Here is a 25,824-nt window from a genome sequence, read left to right on the forward strand (position 1 = left end):
ATGAGTCTTCTGCTCCAAAAGCTGCTCAGGATCTTCCAAATACTCACCTGTCCATTCACTATATTGCAGGTTATTCAACCAATGAAAAACGTGACTATCTTACTATCAAAACCACATGGTTTTGGCACTGTGGGAGGCGGGCGGGAGCCCGGGCCTGGAGCTGGCACCCTTGGAGTGACGCCTGGAGGGGTCCCCAGGCAGAGCCTGCGCGTCCACTTGGACCTGCCCACCTTCTACCCCGTGGTATCGCAGCCCTCAATGTGGGGGCCACTACATTCACTGGGACCCCAAGATCTCGGCCAGCTACCCCCACAGCTGCCACAGCCCCCTAGATGACTTGGGCTCAGCTTCTACATGGAGCTGGGGCCCTATGGCTACTGGGACCCCAGTGTCCTGGTCCCTTCCTGGTATCCACCCGGCATGGCTGATGGTCACAGGGAACCCTCCGATGACCTGGTACCTGCCATTCTGGACACCACCCATCAGTGCAGATCCAGGTGACCGGATCCATACCCAACCCCACATCCACATCCAACCCCAGGAGGCCAGGATGACATCACTGTATGTGACAACATCAAGTATATCATTGACATGGATGACTCCCATGGTGCATTTTATCCCTGGAAGAACAGCGTGGGCAAGAGCACCCCACTCTTTTTTATCTATGGCTCATACCTGACATCCCTTGAGGCCTGGACCCACCTCCTGACACCAAACAGGCCCCACTATGGGGTCTTCATAGTGCTGCTGGTGGAAGAGGGCCCCACCCACATGTCCTGGCTGTGGGATTTGACAGCATGTCCACCTATTTTGTCTCCAGCAGTTTCTCCTGAGGCTCCTCCCATCAGAACCGGAAAGCTGTGAAGAACTTTTGTGATGCCAACAACCTCATGTCCATTCCCAGCGTGGGGCCTGGCTACATAGATAGACACTAGCATACAGGCCTGGAACAACCACAATACGGAGAACAGGGTCAATGGCAAGGACTCTGACAGGGCCCTGCAGGCGGCCCCCAGGGGTGAGGCCCAAGAGCAGCTCCATCATCTCCTTCAATGAGTGGCCCGAGGGCACCCAGATGGAGAAGGCCGCTCCCAAGAAGACACCCCCGCCTGTATTTGGACTACCTGCCTCTTCAGCACAGCCTGTACCTGGAGCTGACCCACTGCTGGGCAAGCACTTCATCAAAGAGAAGGTCCAGTGGCTCAGGTGAGGGGCCTGTAAACACGGGCGTGAGGTGCCGATGACCTTGCCTCGCTGGAATGTCACCACGTACGTGGGGCTCGGCTGAGGCTGGGGGCACTCAATCCTTCCCACGTTGGCAGCTGAGTGCTTCTGGGTGAGCCCTCAGGCCTGGGCCTGTGTAGCACAGAGCCGGTTCCTCAGGCAAGTGGTGCTGGGGTGCTGTGGGGATGGGAACCACCAAGGCTGACAGGTGACTGGACTCAGCCCAGGGCAGCTCCATGTCCTGGGAACACTTTCATATAACCCCTTCTAGTTTTGAACTCCGCAGCAGGCCGGTGCTGTGTAGTAGCCACCTAGTCACCGCCCTTGGAAGGGTGTCAGGGTCTGGGCTCGTGTGCGCCCTGCTCCCTTCTGCCAGCCTGAGTCCTCTCCTCAGGCCTCCTTCCCACATCGTCTGTCTTCTCTAAGCTAGGGAGCCATATTGAAACTTCTAAAAAAGGAACTTCTAGGTTTAAGCTCCTCCCAGTAGATTCCTGAACCCAATTATCTGGAAATCATCCTGAGTGCTCTCGGGCTCATTGAACACTTGCTCCTCAAGCACATTCCTATGTGCCAGGTGCCAGGGAAAACTTGACCAAGGAGAAATTCCTGTCCTAAAACTTACAGGACCCAAGCTTTCCTTATCCAGTGCAGCCTTGTAGCTAGTGCCTGGCACAGGCGTTTTTCTTTTTGCAGTTTTACCCAGTGTTGGGAGTTCAGTTCTTTTTACTCCAAAAAATACCTCTACGTGGCTGGGCACAGTAGCTCATGCCTGTAATCCCAGCACTTTGAGAGGCTGAGGTGGAAGGATCACAAGGTCAAGAGTTCGAGACCAGCCTGGCCAACATGGCAAAACCCCGTCTCTAAAAATACAAAAATTAGCCAGGCATGGTGGCGGGCACCTGTAATCCCAGCTACTCAGAAGGCTGAGACAAGAGAATCACTTGAACCTGGGAGGCAGAGATTGCAGTGAGCCGAGATCATACCATTGCACTCCAGCCTGGGCAACAAAAGCAAGACTCCGTCTCAAAAACAAAACAAAACAAAAAAACAAACAAAAAATCCCAAAACCTCTGTGCTCCAGAGCCTACTTTTTCCCAGATGCATATTTAGCTCCAGGGAGAGGAATAGGAGGACACCCCCTCCCTTTAGCTGCCTGAACTGAATGAGGCCCACTCACTAAAGCCATGTCCAGTGCTCCTGTGATTTGTGGTAATTAAATATGAACTGGTATTCTAAAAAAAAAAAAAAAAAAAAAAAAAACATGGTTTCACACCTAATTTTTCTCTAAAATTTCTGTTACTTTGTCTCTTTAACTAGGTTTTGTTTTGTTTTGTTTTTGGGGAGTTTTTTTGGAGACAGCATCTCACTCTGTTGCTCAGGCTAGAATGCAGTAGCACCATCTTGGCTTACTGTAGCCTCTGCTTCCTGGGTTCAAGCGATTCTCCTGCCTCAGCCACCTGAGTAGCTGGGATTACAGGTGTGCGCCACCACCCCCAGCTAGTTTTTATATTTTTAGTAAGGTGGGGTTTCACCATGTTGGCCAGGCTGTTCTCGAACTCCTGATCTCAAGTGATCCACCGGCCTTGGCCTTCCAAAGTGCTGGGATTACAGGCATGAGCCACCATGCCTGGCCTCTTTAACTAGGTTTTAAACAATTTGGTGTAGCAGCGTGGAATCAGAAAACTTCAGGTTCAGATTTTGACCTGACACTAGGTATAGTTCTGAGCACAGAATTCACATCTGTAGAGTGGAGTAAATGATGCTTTCCTTGAAAGAGTATGAGGATTAAATGAGACCCATAAGCGAAGACTCTTCTATAGCTCCTGACATAAAAAATATATTCACTAAACAGGTATTGTTAATGCTATGGGTAGGGACCACATTTTAAACTTTTTTTTTTTTTCTTTTTCAGACAGGGTCTCACTCTGTCACCCAGGCTGGAGGGCAGTGGCAATCATAACTCACTGCAGCTCAACCTCCTGGGCTCAAGTGATCTTCCCACCTCAGCTCCCAAGGAGCTAGGACTACAGGCACACACCCAGACAATTTTTTATTTTTTGTAGAGATGGGGTCTCACTATGTTGCCCAGGCTGGCCTCAAACTCCTGAGCTACCTGCCTCAGCCTCTCAAAGTGCTGGAAGTGCAGGTGTGAGCCACCATGCCCTGACCACATTTTAAACTTTTTGTAGTCCCATATTCATAGCATAATGATGAGTATATGGCATGTGCCTGATATTACTTACAAACTGATGACTTAGTTTTGGAAGTTCGGAGATAAAGCTGGTAATAATAAACCAAAGATAAAATGTATTTATTCTAGAAGTTTTATTTTTACATTCACACCTGACAGTGTATTATATACCTTTGTGTTTGATAGTGTGTGTGAATATATTTAGTTGAGAGATGAAAATATGACCCATAGGCCTTTCTTTAAAATGAGCTGTCTGCCTAAGGCACTTTGTAAAATCTTACCACTTTTTCTCTACAGTCTTTCTTCAAATCATTATGTATTCGCTTATTTAAAATGAGCTGCCAGACTCATAATTTCTACCCAGAACATTAAACTGGTAGCTGCTACTATTTCTCATGGATAAAGATACCATGTTCCTAGAGCAAGAAAATTCTCTGCTTTCAAAGTAAGTAATACTGAAGAAACTTTTTTTTTTTTTTTTTGATGTGGAGTCTCTCTATGTTGCCCAGGCTGGAGTGCAGTGACAGGATCTTGGCTCACTGCAACCTCTGCCTCCCATGTTCAAGCGATTCCCCTGCCTCAGCCTCCTGAGTAGCTGGGATTACAGGTGCCCACTACCACGCCCGACTAATTTTTGTATTTTTAATAGAGATGGGGTTTCACCATGTTGGCTAGGCCGGTCTCAAACTCCTGATCTTAAATGATCCACTCACCTCAGCTTCCCAGAATGCTGAGATTACAGGCGTGAGCCACTGTGCCCAGCTAGGAACTCTTTTCAGATACCTTTTTAAAACCTTATTCTTTAAAACTATTCAGCTTCCCTGGTGATCATGAATTGAAACAACAGTGAGGTGACAAACTGGCAATGAAAATAAAATATACTTATTGTTCACCACAGGGTGGAGAATTGGGAACTTTGAGGTGCTGTTGGTGGAGTACAAACATACATCCTTTCAAGCAGGCAGTTTGGCTGTGTGTATCAAAATGTGAATGTACATTTCCTTTAACCCAGTAATGCCTCTCTCTCAGAATTTAGCCTTAGCTGGGTGAGGTGGCTGGCACCTGTGATCCCAGCTACTATGGAGGACTGAGGCAAGAGGATCACTTGAGCCCAGGAGTTAAAATTAAAGGCTGTAGTGAGCTGCGAGTGCACCACTGCATTCCAGTCTCAGTGCCTCAGTGACAGGGCGAGACCCCAACTCTTAAAAAAAAAAAAAAAAGAACGTAGCCTAAGAATACAGGTGCACAAAATGAGATGTGTTTAAGGATATCTATTGTAGCATTGTTTATACAAGAGAAAGAAATGCAAACAACCTGAATGTCCATTAGTAGAGGATTAAATAATGCTATATCCATATTGTAGAATGTTAATCAGCCATTGAAAAGCACAGTACAAGAAGTCCTTACTTTGCACAATTATGTGGGACCCTAAAAATGACCATGCAAAGCAATGTTAATACTCAAAGGGTAAAATATGATTGTCCTATGATCTTTAAAAATTTTTGTCAAATGTTAAAAATTCCCTTACTGTTAGTTATAAGAATATAGAGAAATCAAAGAAATAGTGGCTGGGCACGGTGGCTCACGCCTGTAATCCCAGAACTTTGGGAGGCCGAGTTGGGCAGATCACGAGGTCAGGAGATCAAGACCATCCTGGCTAACACAGTGAAACCATGTCTCTACTAAAAACATACTAAAAAATTAGCCAGGCGTGGTGGCAGGCGCCTGTAGTCCCAGCTACTTGGGAGGCTGAGGCAGGAAAATGGCATGAACCTGGGAGGCAGAGCTTGCAGTGAGCCTAGATCGTGCCACTGCACTACAGCCTAGGTGACAGAGCAACACTCCATCTCAAAACACAGAAAAAATAGTGAAACTAATATTTATTTAGCATATTACAATTTAAAACATTAGAAACATTGAAAATTAAAATGGTTTATGCCTTTGTAAAAAAAATATGAAGAGTAGTTTGAACAATGCTTCACTTCTTCTTGTGGTGTAACTTTTACTATAGAATGACTGTTTTTTTAAGAGACAGGGTCTCCCTATGTTGCTCAGGCTAGTCTTGAACTCCAGAGCTCAACCAATCCTTCTCCCTTGCCTCCCAAACAGCTGCAACTACAGGCGTGCACTGCTGCACACAGCTTGGGGTGACCATTTCTTCTATGCTTTGGTAAATTGTCAAACTTCATCCTAAATTCAGATCAGCTTCCAACATTTTATCTGTTATGCTTTCAAAACCATGAAATATCTTCAAAATATTTGAATGTGAAGTTTTTTTGCTATTGCCACTTCCTCTAGGAAATCTTCATCCTTTCCATCACAACCTCTTTCCTCATTTATGCTATATAACTGGAGTTTCTCAAATGGTGGCAGTGTCAACACTCCCATGGTTAGCTATTTCTTACTGCAGTGTCATTTATGTTTGATGCAAATTTCACTTCCGGAGTTAACATGTTTTGTTCCTTTGCTGCACTGTCATCTTTGTTGGCTAATGCCCTCTTTTGAATATCTATTTTTAAAAATATTGGCCAGGTGCGGAGGCTCATGCCTGTAATCCCAGCACTTTGGGAGGCCGAGGTGGGTGGATCACGAGGTCAGGAGATCTAGACCACGATGAAACCCCATCTCTACTAAAAATACAAAAAATTAGCCGGGCGCAGTGGCAGGCACCTGTAGTCCCAGCTACTCGGGAGGCTGAGGCAGGAGAATGACGTGAACCTGGGAGGCGGAGCTTGCAGTGAGCCGAGACCGCACCACTGCACTCCAGCCTGGGTGACAGAGTGAGACTCCGTCTCAAAAAATAAATAAATAAAAATAAAAATATCACATGGATTCATCGGTGGGAGACATGGAGGCAACACAACTACACACTTTGTCGTCTGTGCATGAACTGAATAACATGTATAGTGACTGATCACCAATAGATTTTGAAAGAAATGACAAGTTGATCACCTATTATGACACACATCTGTTATTTATGGAGTAATTTCTGACCTGAAGAGGTGACAGTGAAGTGTATTTTATGCAATTACTCACAATTAATATACCATGAAAACTGAAATTTGAACGACATTGGGGGACTGATGTAATTTAACTTAACAGTGGTAACTGAAAATAATATATATCAGAACCACCCAAAGCAAGGACTACCTATATGTGTGTTCATTGTCATTGAAAGCTCTTCCAGGCCGGGCGCGGTGGCTCAAGCCTGTAATCCCAGCACTTTGGGAGGCCGAGACGGGCGGATCACGAGGTCAGGAGATCGAGACCATCCTGGCTAATACGGTGAAACCCCGTCTCTACTTAAAAAAATACAAAAAACTAGCCGGGCGACGAGGCGGGCGCCTGTAGTCCCAACTACTCGGGAGGCTGAGGCAGGAGAATGGCATAAACCCGGGAGGCGGAGCTTGCAGTGAGCTGAGATCCGGCCACTGCACTCCAGCCTGGGTGGCAGAGCAAGACTCCGTCTCAAAAAAAAAAAAAAAAAAAAAGAAAGAAAGCTCTTCCAGTGAGCTGGACATTCTCTGTTTGCCCTTCCCTTGTCCACTTACTGCCCTTTTCCACTCTGCTTTGTGTCCTGGGAGGCCAACCTCTATGGACTGCATCAACCAAGCACCTTCCCCAACGGGTTTGGTCATTGGAAAACAACAGCAGATCAAATGGAGGGAGAAGAAAAAGGTCAGGATATTTATTTTCTTTCTTTGCTGGACCACATTCTAGCCATAGCTACTTTCCTCTCCTGAAGGTCACAGCCTCCTCTCTACAAGTACAGCTGCTTCTTAGACCCCATTAGCTGCTCCCTCTCTGCTTCTTCAGACCTAAAGGTGCTAGTAGCTTCCTGTGGTTGCTGGCTCTAGGCTACTTCACCAATCCTTTCTGATTTCCTTTAAAGCTTCCCAAATCTTTACGAATTCTTTACATAACTCTTCAAGCATATTTTGTTTGAGTGTGCCATATGTTTCTGACCAGGACTCTGACCTAGATAACATATCGTCGTACTGCTCAGGGAAATTTATATTTACATATCCAAATAGTGTATGCATTTGGAGGTCTGAAAGGATGTAAGCAGTAACATTTTTAACCAATTTCCTTTTTCCCATCTGTTTGTAAAAGTAAGTAGATTGCATATATTGATGGATTATTTGGGCTTCAAAATAGTTATTCATTTTTCTAATTTAGTCAAATCTATTATAGAAATTTCCAAATTAACTATTCTACCTTTTGTTTTGTTTTGTTTTTCTGTTTTTTGAGATGGAGTTTCACTCTCGTTGCCCAGGCTGGAGTGTAATGGTGCGATCTCGGCTCACTGCAACCTCCACCTCCGGGGTTCAAGTGATTCTCCTACCTCAGCCTCCCAAGTAGTTGGGATTACAGGCATATGCCACCATGCCCAGCTAATTTTGTATTTTCAGTAGTAACAGAGTTTCTCCATGTTGGTCAGGCTCGTCTTGAACTCCCAACCTCAGGTGATCTGCCCACCTCAGCCTCCAGCCAACTATTCTACTTTTTAACATATTCGGTCAGATATATCTTTGAATGAGTGTTCTTATAAATCTGTTCTAACAAAGAAGAGCAGATCATCCAGCAATTCATATTTAAAAATTGCTAGCCAGGCGTGGTGGCTCACGCCTATAATCCCAACACTTCGAGAGGCCAAAGTGGGAGGATCGCTTGAGGTCAGGAGCTCAAGACGAGCCTGGGCAACATAGCAAGACCCTCTATCTACCAAAAATAAAAAAAATTAGCTGGGCATGGTGGCATGTGCCTGTAGTCCCAGCTACTCAGGAGACTGAGGCAGGAGGATTGCTTGATCCCAGGAGTTCAAGGCAGCAGTAAACTGACTCCAGCTGGGGCAACAGAGCAAGACCTTGTCTCTTAAAAAAAGAAAAAGAAAAAGAAATTGCTGATCAGAGACAAGTTTCTCAAATTAAATAAGATTAGCTGTAGTCTTCTTTCTTTTTTTTTTTTTTTGAGACGGAGTCTTGCTCTGCCGCCCAGGCTGGAGTGCAGTGGCCGGGTCTCAGCTCACTGCAAGCTCCGCCTCCTGGGTTTACGCCATTCTCCTGCCTCAGCCTCCCAAGCAGCTGGGACTACAGGCGCCCGCCATGTCGCCCGGCTAGTTTTTTTTGTATTTTTTAGTAGAGACGGGGTTTCACCATGTTAGCCAGGATGGTCTCGATCTCCTGACCTCGTGATCCGCCCGTCTCGGCCTCCCAAAGTGCTGGGATTACAGGCTTGAGCCACCGCGCCCGGCCTGCTGTAGTCTTCTTTCTTAGAGCAACTCAGAACCTGCTTTCTTTTGTAATAGACTCCCACATCTGGACTGTCGCTGGGTCCAATTTGGGAGAGCTAACATTTCCACTTTGCAAGAAAACAGCTGACATCCACACTCAGCTTTAGTGCTGCTGACTGGTTATCGGCCACAGCCTCCACATAGCAAACTTAACATTCCCTTCAGAATGAGCCTCAATTGACTTTTTTACTTGTGAGAAGCATTAAAATGCTAATTCTGAAATTCCTTTGTGTTCTTAGTATTGTCACCAGAATATTCAATGAGGCGAGCAAACATGGTGGGGCTAAACACATATACAAAATGGCTTTTGAAAATGCCTATGTAGATTTATCATTTGAAATGCTAAATTTCTGGGGTTTTTTTTTATTTTTATTTTAAGGTGATAGGAAAGTAAAACATTTCTTGGATGTTTTTGAAGAAACCTGTCATAAAAGAGCATCCTAAAGGAAGATTTGTTTACTGGAATTCCTTGCCTTTGCCTTTAAAAGTCTACAATTTCTACAGTGATAGCTGTAGAATGCACTCCACTGGTTTGATTTTTGTGAATTGTATCAGGTCATTTTTCTGTTACTATAAAGGAATACCCGAGACTGGGTGATTTATAAAGAAAAGAGAACTAATTGGTTCATGGTTCTAATGCATGCTGTAAGGAAATATGGTGCCAGCATCTGCTTCTGGTGAGGGCCTCAGGAAACTGACAATCACAGTGGAAGGCAAAGGGGAAGCAGGCACGTCACATGGGAGGAAGAGAGAGGGCAGAGATGCCACACACTTAACCAGATCTTACATGAACTCAGGGCGAGAACTCACTCATCACCAAGGCGATGGTGCTAAGCCATTCATGAGGGATCTGCCACCATGAGCCAAACACCTTCCACCAGGCCCCACCTCCCACACTAAGAATTACGTCTCAACATGAGATTTGGAGGGGACAAATACCCAAGCCATATCATGACTGAAGAGAAATTTGTTCAATAAATAACAATTTTACAGTGCTTCATTTTTTGTAAGACATTCAAAAAGTGTTATAATAATAATAACTTCTTGGTTTCTTTGCACTTCCCAAGTCCAGAATACATGGAACTAATAACTAAATAACTATCGAACAGAACCTTCAAACAACACTGCTCTGACCCATCTACATGGAATGCTGTCAGTTTTGAGCTGTGCCTAGCACAGGAGAGGGCTCTAAAGCAGTTCCAGGCTATGGTTCAAGCAGCAGATCCTATGCTACTAAAGGTATCTGTAGTAGGAAATGATGCCATGTGGAGTTCATAGGAAGCCCCAGTAGGAGAATCACAACATAGACTCCTAGGTTCTGGAGTAAGACTATGCCATCTGCAGCAGAGAACTATACACCGTTCAGAAAAGAGACCCTGGCTGGCTACAGGGACCTGGTGGAGATAGAGCACCTAATTATAGGACATCAAGTGACTGTGCAGCCAGATCTTCCCATTGTGTGCTGGATTCTTTCAGAGTCACCAAGTTACAAGGGCTAAAAGCATCATAAGATAGTAGTTGCCAGCCGGGCACAGTAGCTCACGCCTGTAATCCCAGCAATTTGGGAGGCTGAGGTGGACAGATCACTTAAAGTCAGGAGTTCAAGACCAGCCTGGCCAACATGGCAAAACCCCGTTTCTACTAAAAATACAAAAAAATTGGCTGGGCGTGGTGGCACATGCCTGTAGTCCCAGCTACTCCGGAAGCTGAGGCATGAGAATCACTTGAACCTGGGAAGCAGATGTTACAGTGAGCAGAGATCTCACCACCGCACTCCAGTCTGGGTGGCAGAGCAAGACTCTCTCTCTCACACACACACACACAAAATATATATATATGTATATATAGTAGTTGGACACTTGGGATTGGACACAAGTAGAAGGACCCAAGTAAGCTGGGTAATAATCAGGACTCCCCGAGTTTCATGTCACCACCACTTTGGGTCTGTTCTCTTCCTCAGCTCAAACTTATGGTCATGTTTGGAGTTGGAGGAAGAGGGGCAAAGGAATCTCCCTTGAGACCAGCTGGCAGAGGATGGAAAGGGCAATGTTTGTTTCGTGGTTGGGCTGACTTGGTAAGAGGCTGCTACTGTTATACTACAAACACTTAAGGGTGGCCTTGAAAGACTTAAAATCTTTCCAGTGGGTGGTGCCTCTGGTTATGTATTTTGTATGGAAAGGGAAGTGGCCCAAGGTAAGAAGAACACACATACATTTGTGGACATTAGTGAATGGCTAGGCTGATTAGTCAGGGACCTGAAAAGAGAAAGATTGGAAGTTAGGAGCAAGGAGGCTTGCCCAAAAATCACATGGGTGGAACTACAGAAGCAGGAACAAAATGTAAAGATCTTAGTATCATGTGTTAACACTCACCAGAGAGTATCCACCATGGAATTCTGGTGGACAGAATGACTTGACCATTCGACGTCAACCTGCTTCTGTCATCAGTCATTGCAAATCAGGTACAACAGTCTCTTGAAAGTAGGCAGGTGGCAGGGATGGAGGCTATGGGCCCAATGTGAGTTCCCACTCACTGAGATTGATCTAGTTTATTTTACTGCCAAATATCCTATTGTGTCTGGAATTTATTCCTTCTGGTGGGTTCTTGGTCTTGCTGACTTCAAGAATGAAACCGTGGACCTTTATGGTGAGTGTTGCAGCTCTTAAAGGTGACGTGGACCCAAAGAGTGAGGAGCAGCAAGATTATTGTGAAGAGAGAAAGAACAAAGCTTCCACAGCATGGAAGGGGATCCAAGCGGGTTGCTGCTGGCTCGGGTGGCCAGCTTTTGTTCCTTTATTTGGCCCTGCCCACATCCTGCTGATTGGTCCATTTTACAGAGTGCTGATTGGTCCATTTTACAGAGTGCTGACTGGTGCATTTACAATCCTTTAACTAGACACAGAGTGCTGATTGGTGCGTTTTTACAGAGTGCTGATTGGTGCATTTACAATCCTTTAGCTAGACACAGAGTGCTGATTGGCGTGTTTACAATCCTAGAGCTAGACAGAAAAGTTCTCCAAGTCCCCACTCGACCCAGGAAGTCCAGCTGGCTTCACCTCTCATTATCTGACAGCAACAGAACTCAATGTCAAGCCCTCAGTGTGGCACCATCCCTGGAGGAAACCAACCACTCACTTCTTAGCAAATTGATAACTTTGGACCCTTCCAACCTCCAGCAGCAATTTACCTTTACTGGACTCAGCACATGTTTTAGGTATGTGTTAGGAGAAAAGCTGAGTGTTGGGAGAGAAACTGAGGCAGGGCTTGGAACACGACTGGGGTCCAGGGTCTAAAACCCCTCCTGGCCTCCGGAATGTGTCTAGATTTGCTGGCTCCTTGTTTCTAGCACTCCCATTATCTCAAGTAGCCATATGTTGCAAAGAAAATGCTAAACTGTCACAGCTGTAGCTCATTCGCTTGATACACCGCTTCCTTTTAACACCCACATCCTCACCACCTGTTTCTTTGTTTGATCACCAATAAATACAGTATGGGCTCCCAGAGCCTGGGGCCTTCACAGCCCCCATACTAGCATTGGCCCCCTGGTCCCACTTTCTCTATTAACCTGTCTCTTCTCATTCCTGTGACTCCACCAGACTTCGTAGCCCCCACGGCCTGGTGTTGGATCTGATCACCCCAACTGTATGGGTTTTCATTTTCTGGCTTTGAGGTCTCATCTAGTAGCAGTGTCCCGGTGTTTACAAAGTTTGATGCACTAACATGGAATCACCCACAGCTCAGACTCAGAGTCCCACCTTACAGCAAAGCAATAGGCACAATACCACAGGATCTACGGGTTGAGGAGTCTGGCCCTTGGTTAAACACCTATCTGTGATTTTTTCAGGCCTGACCATAAGCAATTACAAAGACTACCTGGCAGGCCTCTCAGGGAAAACTTCCCTCTCCACGCCATTCATGGTGCACAGCCGGTGCATCCTGGTTTCTAAAGGAAGTTGCAGTCAAGGACTCAGGCTCCCCTGGCCAGCCATTCTCTTCATGCATTTATATTCCTAGCCTGGTGCCTTTGTCTCTGGGTCACCATCTGAGACCTTGGGCAGAGCTCCTCCTTGACCTCCTCTGCTGAGGTCTCCTTATAGGGGGAGGAGGAAGAACCCTGAAGACACTTTTTCCCCAATCTGACTAAGCACCCAGGACTTTTCTACCCCAAACCCTCTCCACTTCAGGGTCCATAAAACTGCTGGAGCCTTTTGCCCAAGAGACTGCCATGTCTGTGCTGATCCCCCTGAGCCTCATCCACTGCATCATTTCATAGGGGAAATGAAGCAGGAGTTGGCGCTTTCTCCAGCTTTAAACTCACTTTTACCATCACAGTAAGTCATTAAAGGCTTCGCTCTTTCATTTTTGGCTTATTGCTTTAATCAGCTACTCTGACAGCTCACTCTCCCAGCTCCAGTGAGTTCCTGATACTGATCCTATTACTCACTGAACTGCCCAGAAGCTTCATGACTTACAGGGTGATAGAAGGGCCTTTTGGAAGCTCAACCAAGGCGCCAGCTTAGAGATGTTATTGTACAAGGCAGGGGCACCACCTCCAAATATGGTCTGTGCCTTAACTCAGCTACTGTTTTAAGATGCATAGTCCAGCCAGGCACGGTGACTGATGCCTGTAATCCCAGCACTTTGGGAGGCCAAGGCAGGCAGATCACCTGAGGTCAGGAGTTTGAGACCAGCCTGGCCAACATGGTGAAACCTCATCTCTACTATAATAAAAAAAATAAAAATAAAAATAAAAAATAAGCCAGGTGGTGGGTGTGGAGGTCAAGGCAGGGGAATCACTTGAACCTGGGAGATGGAGGTTGCAGTGAGCTGAGATTGCACCACTGCACTCCAGCCTGGCAACAGAGGGAGACTCCGTCTCAAAAAAAAAAAAAAAAAAAAGCAGGTGGGCATGGTAGCACACACCTGTAATCCCAGCTTCTCGGGAGACTGAGACAGGAGAATCGCTCCAACACAGGAGGCGCAGGTTGCAGTAAGCCGAGATCGCACATTGCACTCCAGCCTGGGTGACGAGAGTGAAGCTCCATCTCGAAAAAAAAGATGCATAGTCCCCATGAGATAGAATACAAGGGTCCAGGATACAAGAGGTGGAAGGAGTGGCCCTGCACACCATCTCTTCTGGTGATCCACTTGGGAAATTGCTGCTTCCTTCCCCACAGCTGGAGACTCTGTGGTTCTAGACATCCTAGTTCCTACAGGTCTAACACTTGCACCAGGAGACACAAGAAGAGCTCCTTGAAACTTTAAACTGTGGCTGCTGCTCTGCCATTTCAGGCTCCACATGCCTGCCGGCAAGCCAAAGGGTCATAATATTAGCAGGTTTAACTGACCTGAGCAGCAAGAAGAGGTCAGGTGTCTGTTATATAGTGGGAGCAGGGTAAAGGTTTGACACCCAGATAATCCAGCACTTCTCATACAACCACAGTAAACGGACAAGTATATCAGCCATGGCCTGAAAAAGTATAGTGACCAAAGACAGGTCCCTCAGGAATGAAGGTCTGTGTCACTCCACCAGGTAAGCCACCTAGACTAGAAAAGGTGCTAGCTAAGAGGGGAATCTGGGAATAGGTGGTAGAGGAGGGAATCATGATCAGTATCAGTTGTAGGCTCAAGTTCAGCTCCAGCTGCATCGGCTGTAGTTCATCCTATTAGCCTGCCTCTTGTAAGTTTCCTTAGGAAAAGAGGCCAACCAGGATCCTGTAAGTGCTGTTCTGAAATGCAGTCGTGTTACTATACAGAGCAGGTACAAGGGTGGGCTCTAGTGGATGCCATGATGTGCAGCCCAGATACCAACTTTAGGACCTCATTGGCTATTGACAGTTCATACCTCTCTCCCTAGGAATTGCCCTTGACTGAAATAAGCTGGTTCACCCACACTTACACTACTTCCCCAACGGCAGCCTGCATCCCATGACTGGTTGATGCTGGATAAAAGGCCCAGCCCCCTTGCCTGATTTGGAGCCACTCTGAAGGATCATCTGAGCTGCGGAGCTCCCTGTGGGCTCCACCGAGGTCTTTGTTGCAACCGCACAGCAGTTCAATTTCTCCCTCTGCCCATTCATGCTCTCCCTGTCCCCACTAGCTATTGATCCCCAGAGCACTCCCCAGTAAACCTCCTGCACACCGATCTCCATTTCTGAGGACTAAGACAATGAGGAAGATGTACTCTCAGAGTGAGGGCCCTTTGTGTGAAATGCAAGAGGAGAGAACACCGTTGTACAAGACACAATGGAACATTCCAAGAAATCCTAGTTGAGTGCAATCCACTGAACTGAACCGATTGAAAGCTGGTGAGGTGCCCTGGGAAATTATTAAAATATATGTGAGAAGTAAACATGGTCTCATTTTTTCCCCTTTTAAATTGACAAGGAGAGTAATAATTGTAACAGCACTATCATATGCTGGTGAGCATGTGAAAGTTTTCTGGAGGATGCTCTGGCAGATATATTAAGAGTAGTAAAATGTGATTCCCTTTTGACTCATTAATTTCTCATCAAAATTATCTAAAGATTTAAATTTTTTAAAATATACTACATGGATGGTCTTTATAGTAATAGATATAGCCATTAAAATAATACAGAAATATATTTGTCAACTGAAAAGATGTTCATCATATACTGTTGAATTTCTTTTATTGATTATTAATTTTTTTTTTTAATTTTAATTTTTTTTTTTTGAGACGGAGTCTCACTCTGTCACCTGGGCTGCAGTGCAGTGGTGCAATCTTGGCTCACTGCAAGATCCGCCTCCCAGGTTCATGCCATTCTCCTGCCTCAGCCTCCCGAGAAGCTGGGATTACAGGTGCCTGCTACCACGCCTGGCTAATTTTTTGTATTTTTAGTAGAGACGCCATTTCACAGTGTTAGCCAGGATGGTCTCGATCTCCTGACCTCATGATCCACCCGCCTCGGCCTCCCAAAGTGCTGAGATTACAGGCGTGAGGCATGACGCCCGGCCTTTTTTATTTATTTATTTATTTATTTATTTATTTATTTATTTGAGACGGGGTCTCACTCTGTCGCCCAGGCTGGAGTGCAGTGGTGCCATCTCAGCTCACTCACCTCCACCTCTCAGGTTCAAGGGATTCTCCTGCCTCAGCCTCCCAAGTAGCTGAGATTACAGGCATGCACCACCACACCCAGCTAATTTTTGTATTTTTAGTAGAGACGGGGTTTCACCACGTTGGCCATGCTAGTCTCGAACTCCTGACCTCAAGTGATCTGCCTGGCTTGGCCTCCCAAAGTTCTGAAATTACAGGCATAAGCCACCGCGCCTAGCCTGAATTTCTTTTAAAAGGAGCTTATACAATAATGCATTTCATGTAGAAGGATGAAACTCATCAAAATGGTAAATAATATTTCTGTGTGGTACAATTTGGGGTGGTTTTTGTTCCTTTTGCTTTTCTATATTTCTGCTTTCCTTCAATTAATGTATATTATTTGCAATTTTTTAAATTATAATTTGCTATAAAATAAGAAATCAGTGATTTTTTGGCCTCCCAATAGATTCTCTTTTTACAGTAAATATCCTAATTAGAATCCTTTATTTCTACTGTAACCTTGCATTTTGATGTCACTTTATACTTTATGTATTTTGGTACAGTTGCATATCACTCTGCAAATTGTAGTTGTGTTCATATCCTGCCTCCACCATTAGACTGTAAGTTTCCAGAAGCCCTATCCACAAACATGGATGCCCACTGCAGGATACCCCAACAGAAGGATGGACTGCAGGACAGCAGAAGACTGAAGCACAGAATGCACACACTGAGACGTATCATATCACAGAACACGTCAGCCCTTCATTCTTGTTAATTAGGAACATAACAACAAAACCCCCACATGTTGTGCCCTTGGACATTTTAGTTGAAGTCACACTAGAAATCAAACTAGCCATCCTTGATGCCTGCCACATAATGTGCAACTAAACACTTTCCACAAAGCTGCCACCATTCATACAATCCTCTCTGCAATTGCTGAGAGCACCATGGGCTCTTTTTGGGTTTTTTGTTTGTTTGTTTGTTTCATGTTTTGTCTGAATTACTTCAGCATAACTTGCACTCAGATCAGAAAAAATATTTCATTTGGTTCCACCTGAATTGCTTGTAAGTGCATCTTTTTCTGAGCTCCCTGTCAACCCAATGGTCTGCCATTTTTTTTTTTCATGGACCATACATGAGACTTAACGGTCTGCTATTTCTAGGATATCTCCTGGGGCTAATGAAGGTGACGGTTAACTCATGCTGCCTGTGCAGCCTGCTACAGGTGCACATGAGGAGTACAGATCTCTTTTATGTCTGGAAGAGTGGGATGTGCAATTTTCTTTTTCAATCTCAAGCCATGGAGATGGGTTTTATATCTCTGTGAAATACTGGGTGATTCTTGGGCTCTATATTATAATGACAGAAGCGATTTTCTTGTTGAGGCTCAAAATCAAGAAGGAATGAATTGTACGAAACTCTGCAGTGTGCTCCACTGCACCTTGCCCCCTACAATGTAAGCTTCATGAGAACCAGGGACTTGCGTCTGTTTTGTTCACTACAGTATCACTAGTACCTATCACAGTACCTGATGCAAAATGATCGAATACATGAATGAATGGAGCAGTATGGGGATGGGTGAGATTTTAGAGACACCAGGAAGCTTCTAATCCCAAAAGAATCTTTTCCCACTGACAGACTGAAGCCTGTAATTCTAAGATCAGAACTAAATCCATTTGCCTTAAGGTTCTTATTTTACTTAAAATGAAAATGCCATGTGCATTGATAATAGGATAAATTAATACGACCTTATTGAAAAGCAATTGGACAGTTTATGAAAACATAAAATGTTCATACCCTTTTACCCAGGACTAGCTCTTCCAGAAATTTAACCTCCAGAAATACACACATGCAAAGATGCTGATTGTACTGTTATTTCTTTTTTTTTTTTTTTTTTTTTTTGAGACGGAGTCTCGCTCTGTCACCCAGGCTGGAGTGCAGTGGCACAATCTCGGCTCACTGCAAGCTCCGCCTCCCGGGTTCACGCCATTCTCCTGCCTCAGCCTCCCGAGTAGCTGGGACTACAGGCGCCCACCACCTCGCCCAGCTAGTTTTTTGTATTTTTTAGTAGAGACGGGGTTTCACCATGTTAGCCAGGATGGTCTCGATCTCCTGACCTCGTGATCCGCCCGTCTCGGCCTCCCAAAGTGCTGGGATTACAGGCTTGAGCCACCGCGCCCGGCCTTGTACTGTTATTTCTAATGGAGGAGCAGAGAGCAAGTAACCTAACCTAACCTAAATATCCATCTGCGGAGGATTGGTTAAAGAGAAGAAATTTAATTACTGACTCTTGTCTTTGACCAATGTCAAAGATTCTCCAGGGCCTTAACTCCCTTTCTCCTTGAAGGTGCTTCTGAGAGGTATGAGCCAGTTCCTCAGTGGGGACGACAGAGAAGCCTGAGAGCCACAGAGGGCGAGAGTCATCACCAAGCGACTCAGAGCCCATATGGAGCTGGAATGAGAGACAAGTGAACCTGAGAGGATCTTAAGGGGAACATAAAAGCATTTTATAGTAGCTATAAAACGAGTAAATTTGTATGCAGCTTCATATTTCTTAATTTATAATATAATGTAAGATATATTTAAAATGATAGGTTATTATGAATTGAGTATATGAAAGTTAAAAGTGAGTGTATTAGTCAGGTTCTCCAGAGAGCAGAATTAATAGGAGACAGAGAAAGAGAGATTTATTATGAGGAATTGGCTCACGCAATTACGGAGATTGTGAAATCCTATGAGCTGGCATCTGCAAGCTGGAAACCCAGGAAAGCTGGTGGGTGGTCCAGTCCCAATCTGAAGGGCTGAAAACCAGGGGAGCCAATGGTGTAAATCTCATCTGAAGGTAGAAGATGAGACAAGATGTCCCAGTTCAGGCAGTAAGGCAGGGAAAAGAGGGCAAACTCCTTCTTCCTCTGTCTTTTGTTCTATTCAGGCCCTCAACCAACTGGATGGTTCCCACCCACACTGGGCATGCCAATCTATTATACAGAATCTGTCTATTTAAATGCTAATCTCCTCCAGAAACCCCTCAAAGACACAAGCAGAAATAATATTTAATCTGGGCAGCCCATGACCCACTCAAGTTGGCACATAAAATTAACTCTCATGCTGTGTGTGTGTGTGAGAGTGTGTGTGTGTGTCTGTGTGTGTATGGAATTCTGGTGTTCAGCTTTTGGAAAAAACTAAGAATTACATAAAAATAACTAAAAATTGCCACTTTTGCACTTATTTTGTTAGACATCATAGTCAAACTTATTTTGTTAGAAATCAAGATCAGACTTTGCCTATTTAAGTAATTAGGAAGAAAGTCATACTGCTGAAAACTGGTTAGCACTAGCATGTATTTGCTGTTGTTGTTGTTAATAAGAAGTAGAACAGGCTGGGCACAATGGCTCATGCCTATAATCCCAGCACTTTGGGAGGCAAGAGTATTGCTTGAGCCCAGGAGTTCAAGACCAGTCTGGGCAACATGGTGAAACCCCATCTCTACAAAAAATACAAAAATAAGCTGAGTATGGTGGTGCGGACCTGTAGTCCCAGCTACTTGTGAGGCTGAGGTAGGAGGATCACCTGAGCCCAGGAGGTCAAGGCTGCAGTGAGCTGTGATTGTGCCACTGCACTCCAGCCTGGGTGACAGACTGAGATGCTGTCTCATAAATAAATAAATAAATAAATAAATAAATAATAAATAAAAGAAGTGACATAAACCAAATATTTTATAAGATAAGGGTTGACTGCATTGAAAGAAAAGACTTCATAATGAGAAATATCTTATTGAATATTGCACACCACCCACAATAAATCATGTAACTTTTTAATCTGCTGGTTTTATTTAGTGTAAGTTGAAGTATCAATGATTCTGGAAAATATTACAGTTATATTTAAAATAATCAGCATCACTAACCTGCACTGCTACAGCTGTTTGAAGGATGTTTCCTTCCCAGCTAAAAACATGTCTCAGGAAAAAGAACCCTTGTGTTTTAGAAAATCATTCTGAAATATCTACAAATGAAATGATACAATGTCTGGGATTTGCTTCCAAATCATAAAGTAATGGTAAGAAGTGTACTTTACCTCTGCAATGGTCCTTCCCAAACCCATAATCACTGTCTAATCATGACAAAAACATTAGACAAATCCCAATGGAGAGACATTGGCATTAAAACTATGGAAAGTCTGAGACACTATTACAAACCAGAAGAGTCTAAGGAGACATGACCACTAAGTGTAATGTGGCATCAGGATGAGATCTGGGAAGAGAAAAAGAACATTAGGGAAAAACTGGTGAAATCTGAATAAAGTGTGCAATATTAGTTAATACTAACATACCAAAGTTGGTTCCTGAGTTGCAATAAATGTATTATAAGAGTGTAAGATAGGCCGGGCGCGGTGGCTCAAGCCTGTAATCCCAGCACTTTGGGAGGCCGAGACAGGCGGATCACAAGGTCAGGAGATCGAGACCATCCTGGCTAACACGGTGAAACCCCGTCTCTACTAAAAAAATACAAAAAATTAGCCGGGCGAGGTGGCGGCGCCTGTAGTCCCAGCTACTCGGGAGGGAGGCAGGAGAATGGCGTAAACCCAGGAGGCGGAGCTTGCAGTGAGCTGAGATCCGGCCACTGCACTCCAGCCTGGGTGACAGAGTGAGACTCCGTCTCAAAAAAAAAAAAAAAAAAAAAAAAAAAAAGAGTGTAAGATATTAAACAGTAAGGGAAAATAGGCAAGGTGTATTTGAAAATTCTGTACTAGCTTTTGCAACTTTTGGTAAATCTAAAGCTATTCTAAACTAATTTTTTAAAAAGAATCATGGATGGCTGGGCACGGTGGCTCACACCTGTAATCCCAGTACTTTGGGAGGATTGCCCGAACCCAGGGGTTCAAGCCTGACCTGGGTGACATGATGAAATCTTGTCTCTACAAAAAATATAAAAATTATCTAGGCATGGGAGTGCACATCGTGGGAGGCTGAGGTGGGAGGATCACTTGAGCCCAGGAGGTCATGGCTGCAGTGAGCCATGATTGTGTCACTGCACTCCGGCCTGGGTGACACAGCAAGACCCTGTCTCAAAAAAAAAGAAAAAGAAAAGAAAATCATGGAGGCCCCGATGTAGTGCCTCACACCTGTGATCCCAGCACTTTGGGAGGCCAAGGCAAGAGGATCGCTTGAGCCCAGGAGTTCAAGGCCAGCCTGGACAACATGGCAAAACCCCATCTCTACAAAAAATACAAAAATTAGCCAGGCGTGGTGGCATGCACCTGTAGTCCCAGCTACTCAGAAGGCTGAGGCGGGAGGATCACTTGATCCCAGGGAGTCGAGGTTGCAATGAGCCGTGATTGTGTCACTGCACTCCGGCCTGGGTGACACAGCAAGACCCTGTCTCAAAAAAAAAGAAAAAGAAAAGAAAATCATGGAGGCCCCGATGTAGTGCCTCACACCTGTGATCCCAGCACTTTGGGAGGCCAAGGCAAGAGGATCGCTTGAGCCCAGGAGTTCAAGGCCAGCCTGGACAACATGGCAAAACCCCATCTCTACAAAAAATACAAAAATTAGCCAGGCGTGGTGGCATGCACCTGTAGTCCCAGCTACTCAGAAGGCTGAGGCGGGAGGATCACTTGATCCCAGGGAGTCGAGGTTGCAATGAGCCGTGATTGTGTCACTGCACTCCCACCTGGGTGACACAGCAAGACCCTGTCTTAAAAAAAAAAAAATTTGGGCCGGGCGCGGTGGCTCAAGCCTGTAATCCCAGCACTTTGGGAGGCCGAGACGGGCGGATCACGAGGTCAGGAGATCGAGACCATCCTGGCTAACACGGTGAAACCCCGTCTCTACTAAAAAATACAAAAAGCTAGCCGGGCGAGGTGGCGGGCGCCTGTAGTCCCAGCTACTCGGGAGGCTGAGGCAGGAGAATGGCGTGAACCCGGGAGGCGGAGCTTGCAGTGAGCTGAGATCTGGCCACTGCACTCCAGCCCGGGCGACAGAGTGAGACTCTGTCTCAAAAAAAAAAAAAAAAAAAAATTAAATCTCCCAGGTATTCAGTATCAATATATTGTACAGTTTAGATACAATGAGCCATCCTTATCAAGGGACAGTGTTATATCGGTGTAGAGAATTATTTACCAGTCAAGTTCACAATGCCAGCCAAAGGCCAATCTTGTGAACAGGCCTTTCTAAGGATAGCAGTCAGGCCTGGGCACCAGCACACACACAATATACAGCTTTCTGGGGTGTGACAGAGATATTTCATAACTCATACCCTCCTCCTGTTGTGGAAGGTATCCCCACAAACCTCACTTACAGACCTCATCTACTATTCTGGTTCAGAGATACGTGTGTGAAGGAGGAAGGGAACACTTGTGAGATATGGAGAGCTGAGAAGAGAAAGCCTTGAGTTTCTCAATGAGCATAGCTGAAAATCAGCCCAGAGCTCTGCACTGTCATTTTTCTTTTTTTCCTTCTGTACATGGGACTTTAGTTCTGAGAAATCTATCCTGAGGATAAAAGAGGAAGAGAAGAGAGAAGAAGAAAAATGAGAAAGAAAAGAGTGAGGCCTTTTGAGAGGATGGAGCAGAATCAGGTTAGCTCAAGTGCACTAGGGTTGTGAATATCCAGGAAGCACTGTTGAGTTCAAGGTTCCTAAAATATGTGCAAGTGGTGGTGTCCAGTAGGCAGGCAGACTGGAGCTTGTAAAGGGCTGTAGGACACAGGGCTTCAAGTGTTCATTTTCTTTTCTTTTCTTTTCTTTTGAGACGGAGTCTCGCTCTGTCACCAAGGTTGGAGTGCAGTGGTGCGATCTCGGCTCACTGCAACCTCTACCTCCTGGGTTCAAGCAATTCTCTGCCTCAGCCTCCCAAGTAGCTGGGACTACAGGCGCCCGCTGCCACGCCCGGCTAATTTCTGTATTTTTAATAGAGATGGGGTTTCACCATATTGGCCAGGCTGATCTGGAACTCCTGACCTCAAGTGATCCACCCACCTTGGCCTCCCAAAGTGCTGGGATTACAGGCATGAGCCACCATGCCCGGCTGAGTGTTCATTTTCTTTTTTTTGAGACAGAGTCTCGCTCTGTCGCCCAGGCTGGAGTGCAGTGGCACAATCTCGGCTCACTACAAGCTCCACCTCCCGGGTTCACGCCATTCTCCCGTCTCAGCTTCCTGAGTAGCTGGGACTACAGGCGCCCGCAACCACGCCCAGCTAATTTTTTTTGTATTTTTAGTATAGACGGGGTTTCACTGTGTTAGCTAGGACGGTCTCGATCTCCTGACCTTGTGATCCGCCCACCTTGGCCTCTCAAAGTGCTGGGATTACAGGCGTGAGCCACCGCGCCCAGCTGAGTGTTCATTTTCAAATGAGGTACTATATACGATTACAGATACACTGCAACACACCAGCATTGAGCATTTTTGTTAAACTTGTAAATATCTTGTGAATAGTGTATTTGTACGTATGTTAAAATAATTACTTGAGTTTCTGTCCACTCTGTCTGGCATTTTTAAATCTTTTCAGGCTGGGCGCGGAGACTCATGCCTATAATCCTAGCACTTTGGGAGGCCGAGGTGGGCGAATTACCTGAGCTCAGGAGTTTGAGACCAGCCTGGGCAACATGGTGAAACCCCATCTCTACTAAAATACAAAAACAAAAACAAAAAAAATTAGCCGGGCGTGGCGGTGTGAGCCTGTAGTCCCAGCTACTCAGGAGGCTGAGGCAGGAGAATTGCTTGAACCCGGGAGGCAGAGGTTGCAGTGATCCGAGATGTGCCACTGCACTCCCGCCAAATGACAGAGAGAGACTCCGTTCGTCTCAAAAAAGAAAAAGAAAAAGAAAAAGAAAAAAAAAAGAAAAAGAAAAAGAAAAAGGAAAGAAAAAAAAAAGAAAAAAAATTTTTTTCAATAAGTTGGTGGCAGGAAATCCCAGCTACTCGGAGGCGAATGCAGGCCGATTGCTGGAGACCAGGTGTTCAAGGTCAGCCTGCACAACATAGCAAGACCTTGTCTCAAAAAAAGAAAAGGAAGAAAAAATATTTTTAATATGCAAGAAGCCTCGAAAAATGGAAGTGGTCCCCGTTTCCCTTAATGTCTTGGAGGCCAAAAAAAGTACTGGTTGGTGAAACACACATATAGAGATCATCAGTACCCAGACGTTAATTAATGCCAAGGGAGTGTAAAGGGTCGCCCAAGAGAGTGACTTCATGGGAAATGAGAGCTCTGGAACCAGAACATTTAAAAGACTTACTGAAGAAAAGGCGCCTACAAAGGATGCTAACCAGGAATGGCCAAAGAGACCGCGGAAAAACCAAGTGAAACAGTCAGGGAAAGATGGGGGAAAGAACATAAGGAGAACTCAAGCCAATAGTGCATTTTAAGAAGGGTATTAAGGCCGGGCTCTGTGGCTCACGGCTGTAATCCCAGCGCTTTGGGAGTTCGAGGCAGGCGGATCACCTGGGATCAGGAGTTCGAGAGCAGCTGGTCAACATGGCGAAAACCCTGTCTCTACTAAAAACACAAAAATTAGCTGGGCACAGTAGTGGTCGCCTGCAATCCCAGCTATTCAGGAGGCTGAGGCAGGAGAATCCCTTGAACCCGGGCGGGGGAGGTTGCAGTGACCAGAGATCGCGCCACTGCTCTCGAACCTGAGCGACTGGGTGAGACTTCATCGGAAAAAAAAAAAAAAAAAAAAAAGATTAACCACAGTGTAAAATATTTCTTTCTCTGTTTCCTTTTTTTTTTTGAGACGGAGTCACACTCTGTTGCCCAGGCTGGAGTGCAGTGGCACGATCTCGGCCCACTGCAACCTCCTCCTCCCGGGTTCAAGCGATTCTCCTGCGTTGGCCACCCGAGTAGCTGGGATTACAGGCGTGCACCACCACGCCCGGCTAATTTTTGTACTTTCAGGAGAGACGGGGTTTCTTCAAGTTGGCCAGGCTGGTCTCGAACTCCTGACCTCAGGTGATCCACCCGCCTCGGTCTCCCAAAGTGCTGGGATTACAGGCGTGAGCCACCGCGCCCGGCCACTGTCAAATATTTCGCTGATTTTCCTCGGTCAGCACCACCACAGTAATTGTGCCACCTTACCCAGGCAAGGTTTGGACATCTCTTTGACTCTTTTACAGGGTTTTATACTGTGGTTTCCATTATTTCCTCCAACTAGACAGTAGAAGCGGGAGATGTGAATCTTCCCCTTTTTCCTCTTCCATAGAGTCTTACTCCGATCGTTCAATTAATATCAGTGGAATGATTTAAAGAACATTTGAAAAACCACTCGGACAAAATCCTCAGATTCGAACTTGTTCCAGTAGCCAAAAATACCCGCGGCCACGGCTACACTGCGCAGACGCAAAGGCAGATGGGCTTTCTCCAGAGGGGCTTTGCATTTGGCGCGAAATCCCTTTCCGTGGGCGGGGGCTCTTGGAGAAGCGCCGTTCATTGGTCAGGTTTGGCGCGAAATCTCCGGCTCCTGTGTCACGATTGGCTCCAGCCATGCCGGTCGGAAGAGGGGGCGGGGCGGAAGCGGCGGCGGCGCGCGCAAAGCTGCAGCGTCTGGAAAGAAGCGACTTGTGGCGGTCGAGCGTGGCGTAGGCGAATCCTCGGCGTTGGGCGAATATGGACCTCGCGGCGGCAGCGGAGCCGGGCGCCGGCAGCCAGCACCTGGAGGTCCGCGACGAGGTGGCCGAGAAGTGTCAGAAACTGTTCCTGGACTTCTTGGAGGAGTAAGTCGACGAGCGCCCGGGGCCTCGCCCGCCTCCAGAGCCCGCGGTGTCTGGGCCAGGAGGTGCGGTGTGGCCGGCGGGTGTTCCGGAACCTGGGGGTCGCGCGTCCGGAAAGTGTTGCCCCGCCCGTCCCCCAACTTTAGGCTCCGAGCCCGGCGGCCGCGAGGAGCCTAGAACAGGCTGGGTTTTTTTGGACTAAAACCCATTTCGAGCCCTAAGACGCTCGTGCCCAGTGCTTTGCTTCTGTCACTTGATGCTCACCACCCCGCGAGCCTGGTATTTGCACAGTCCCCGGTGACCGGCGCGGAAACCTAGGCTCGCTGAGGATAGTAACTGGGCCACTGGGTGCGGCCG

General features: G+C 46.0%; 1 protein-coding gene and 1 pseudogene across 1 annotated transcript in view; both read left to right on the forward strand.

Annotated features, from left to right (window-relative positions):
* On the forward strand, window positions 1-25,339 carry LOC117094226 (annotated as a pseudogene).
* The window catches only part of MCM6 (minichromosome maintenance complex component 6), a 43,429-nt gene continuing 42,846 nt past the window's right edge, over window positions 25,242-25,824 (forward strand). Inside the window, exon 1 of the mRNA XM_033231653.1 lies at window positions 25,242-25,470. Coding sequence (XP_033087544.1) covers window positions 25,364-25,470 — 107 coding nt within the window. The 5' untranslated portion in view covers window positions 25,242-25,363. The remainder of the gene's footprint in view (window positions 25,471-25,824) is intronic.

Source organism: Trachypithecus francoisi, unplaced genomic scaffold, assembly GCF_009764315.1.
Source record: "Trachypithecus francoisi isolate TF-2019V2 unplaced genomic scaffold, Tfra_2.0 Lachesis_group13, whole genome shotgun sequence".
NCBI lineage: Eukaryota > Metazoa > Chordata > Mammalia > Primates > Cercopithecidae > Trachypithecus > Trachypithecus francoisi.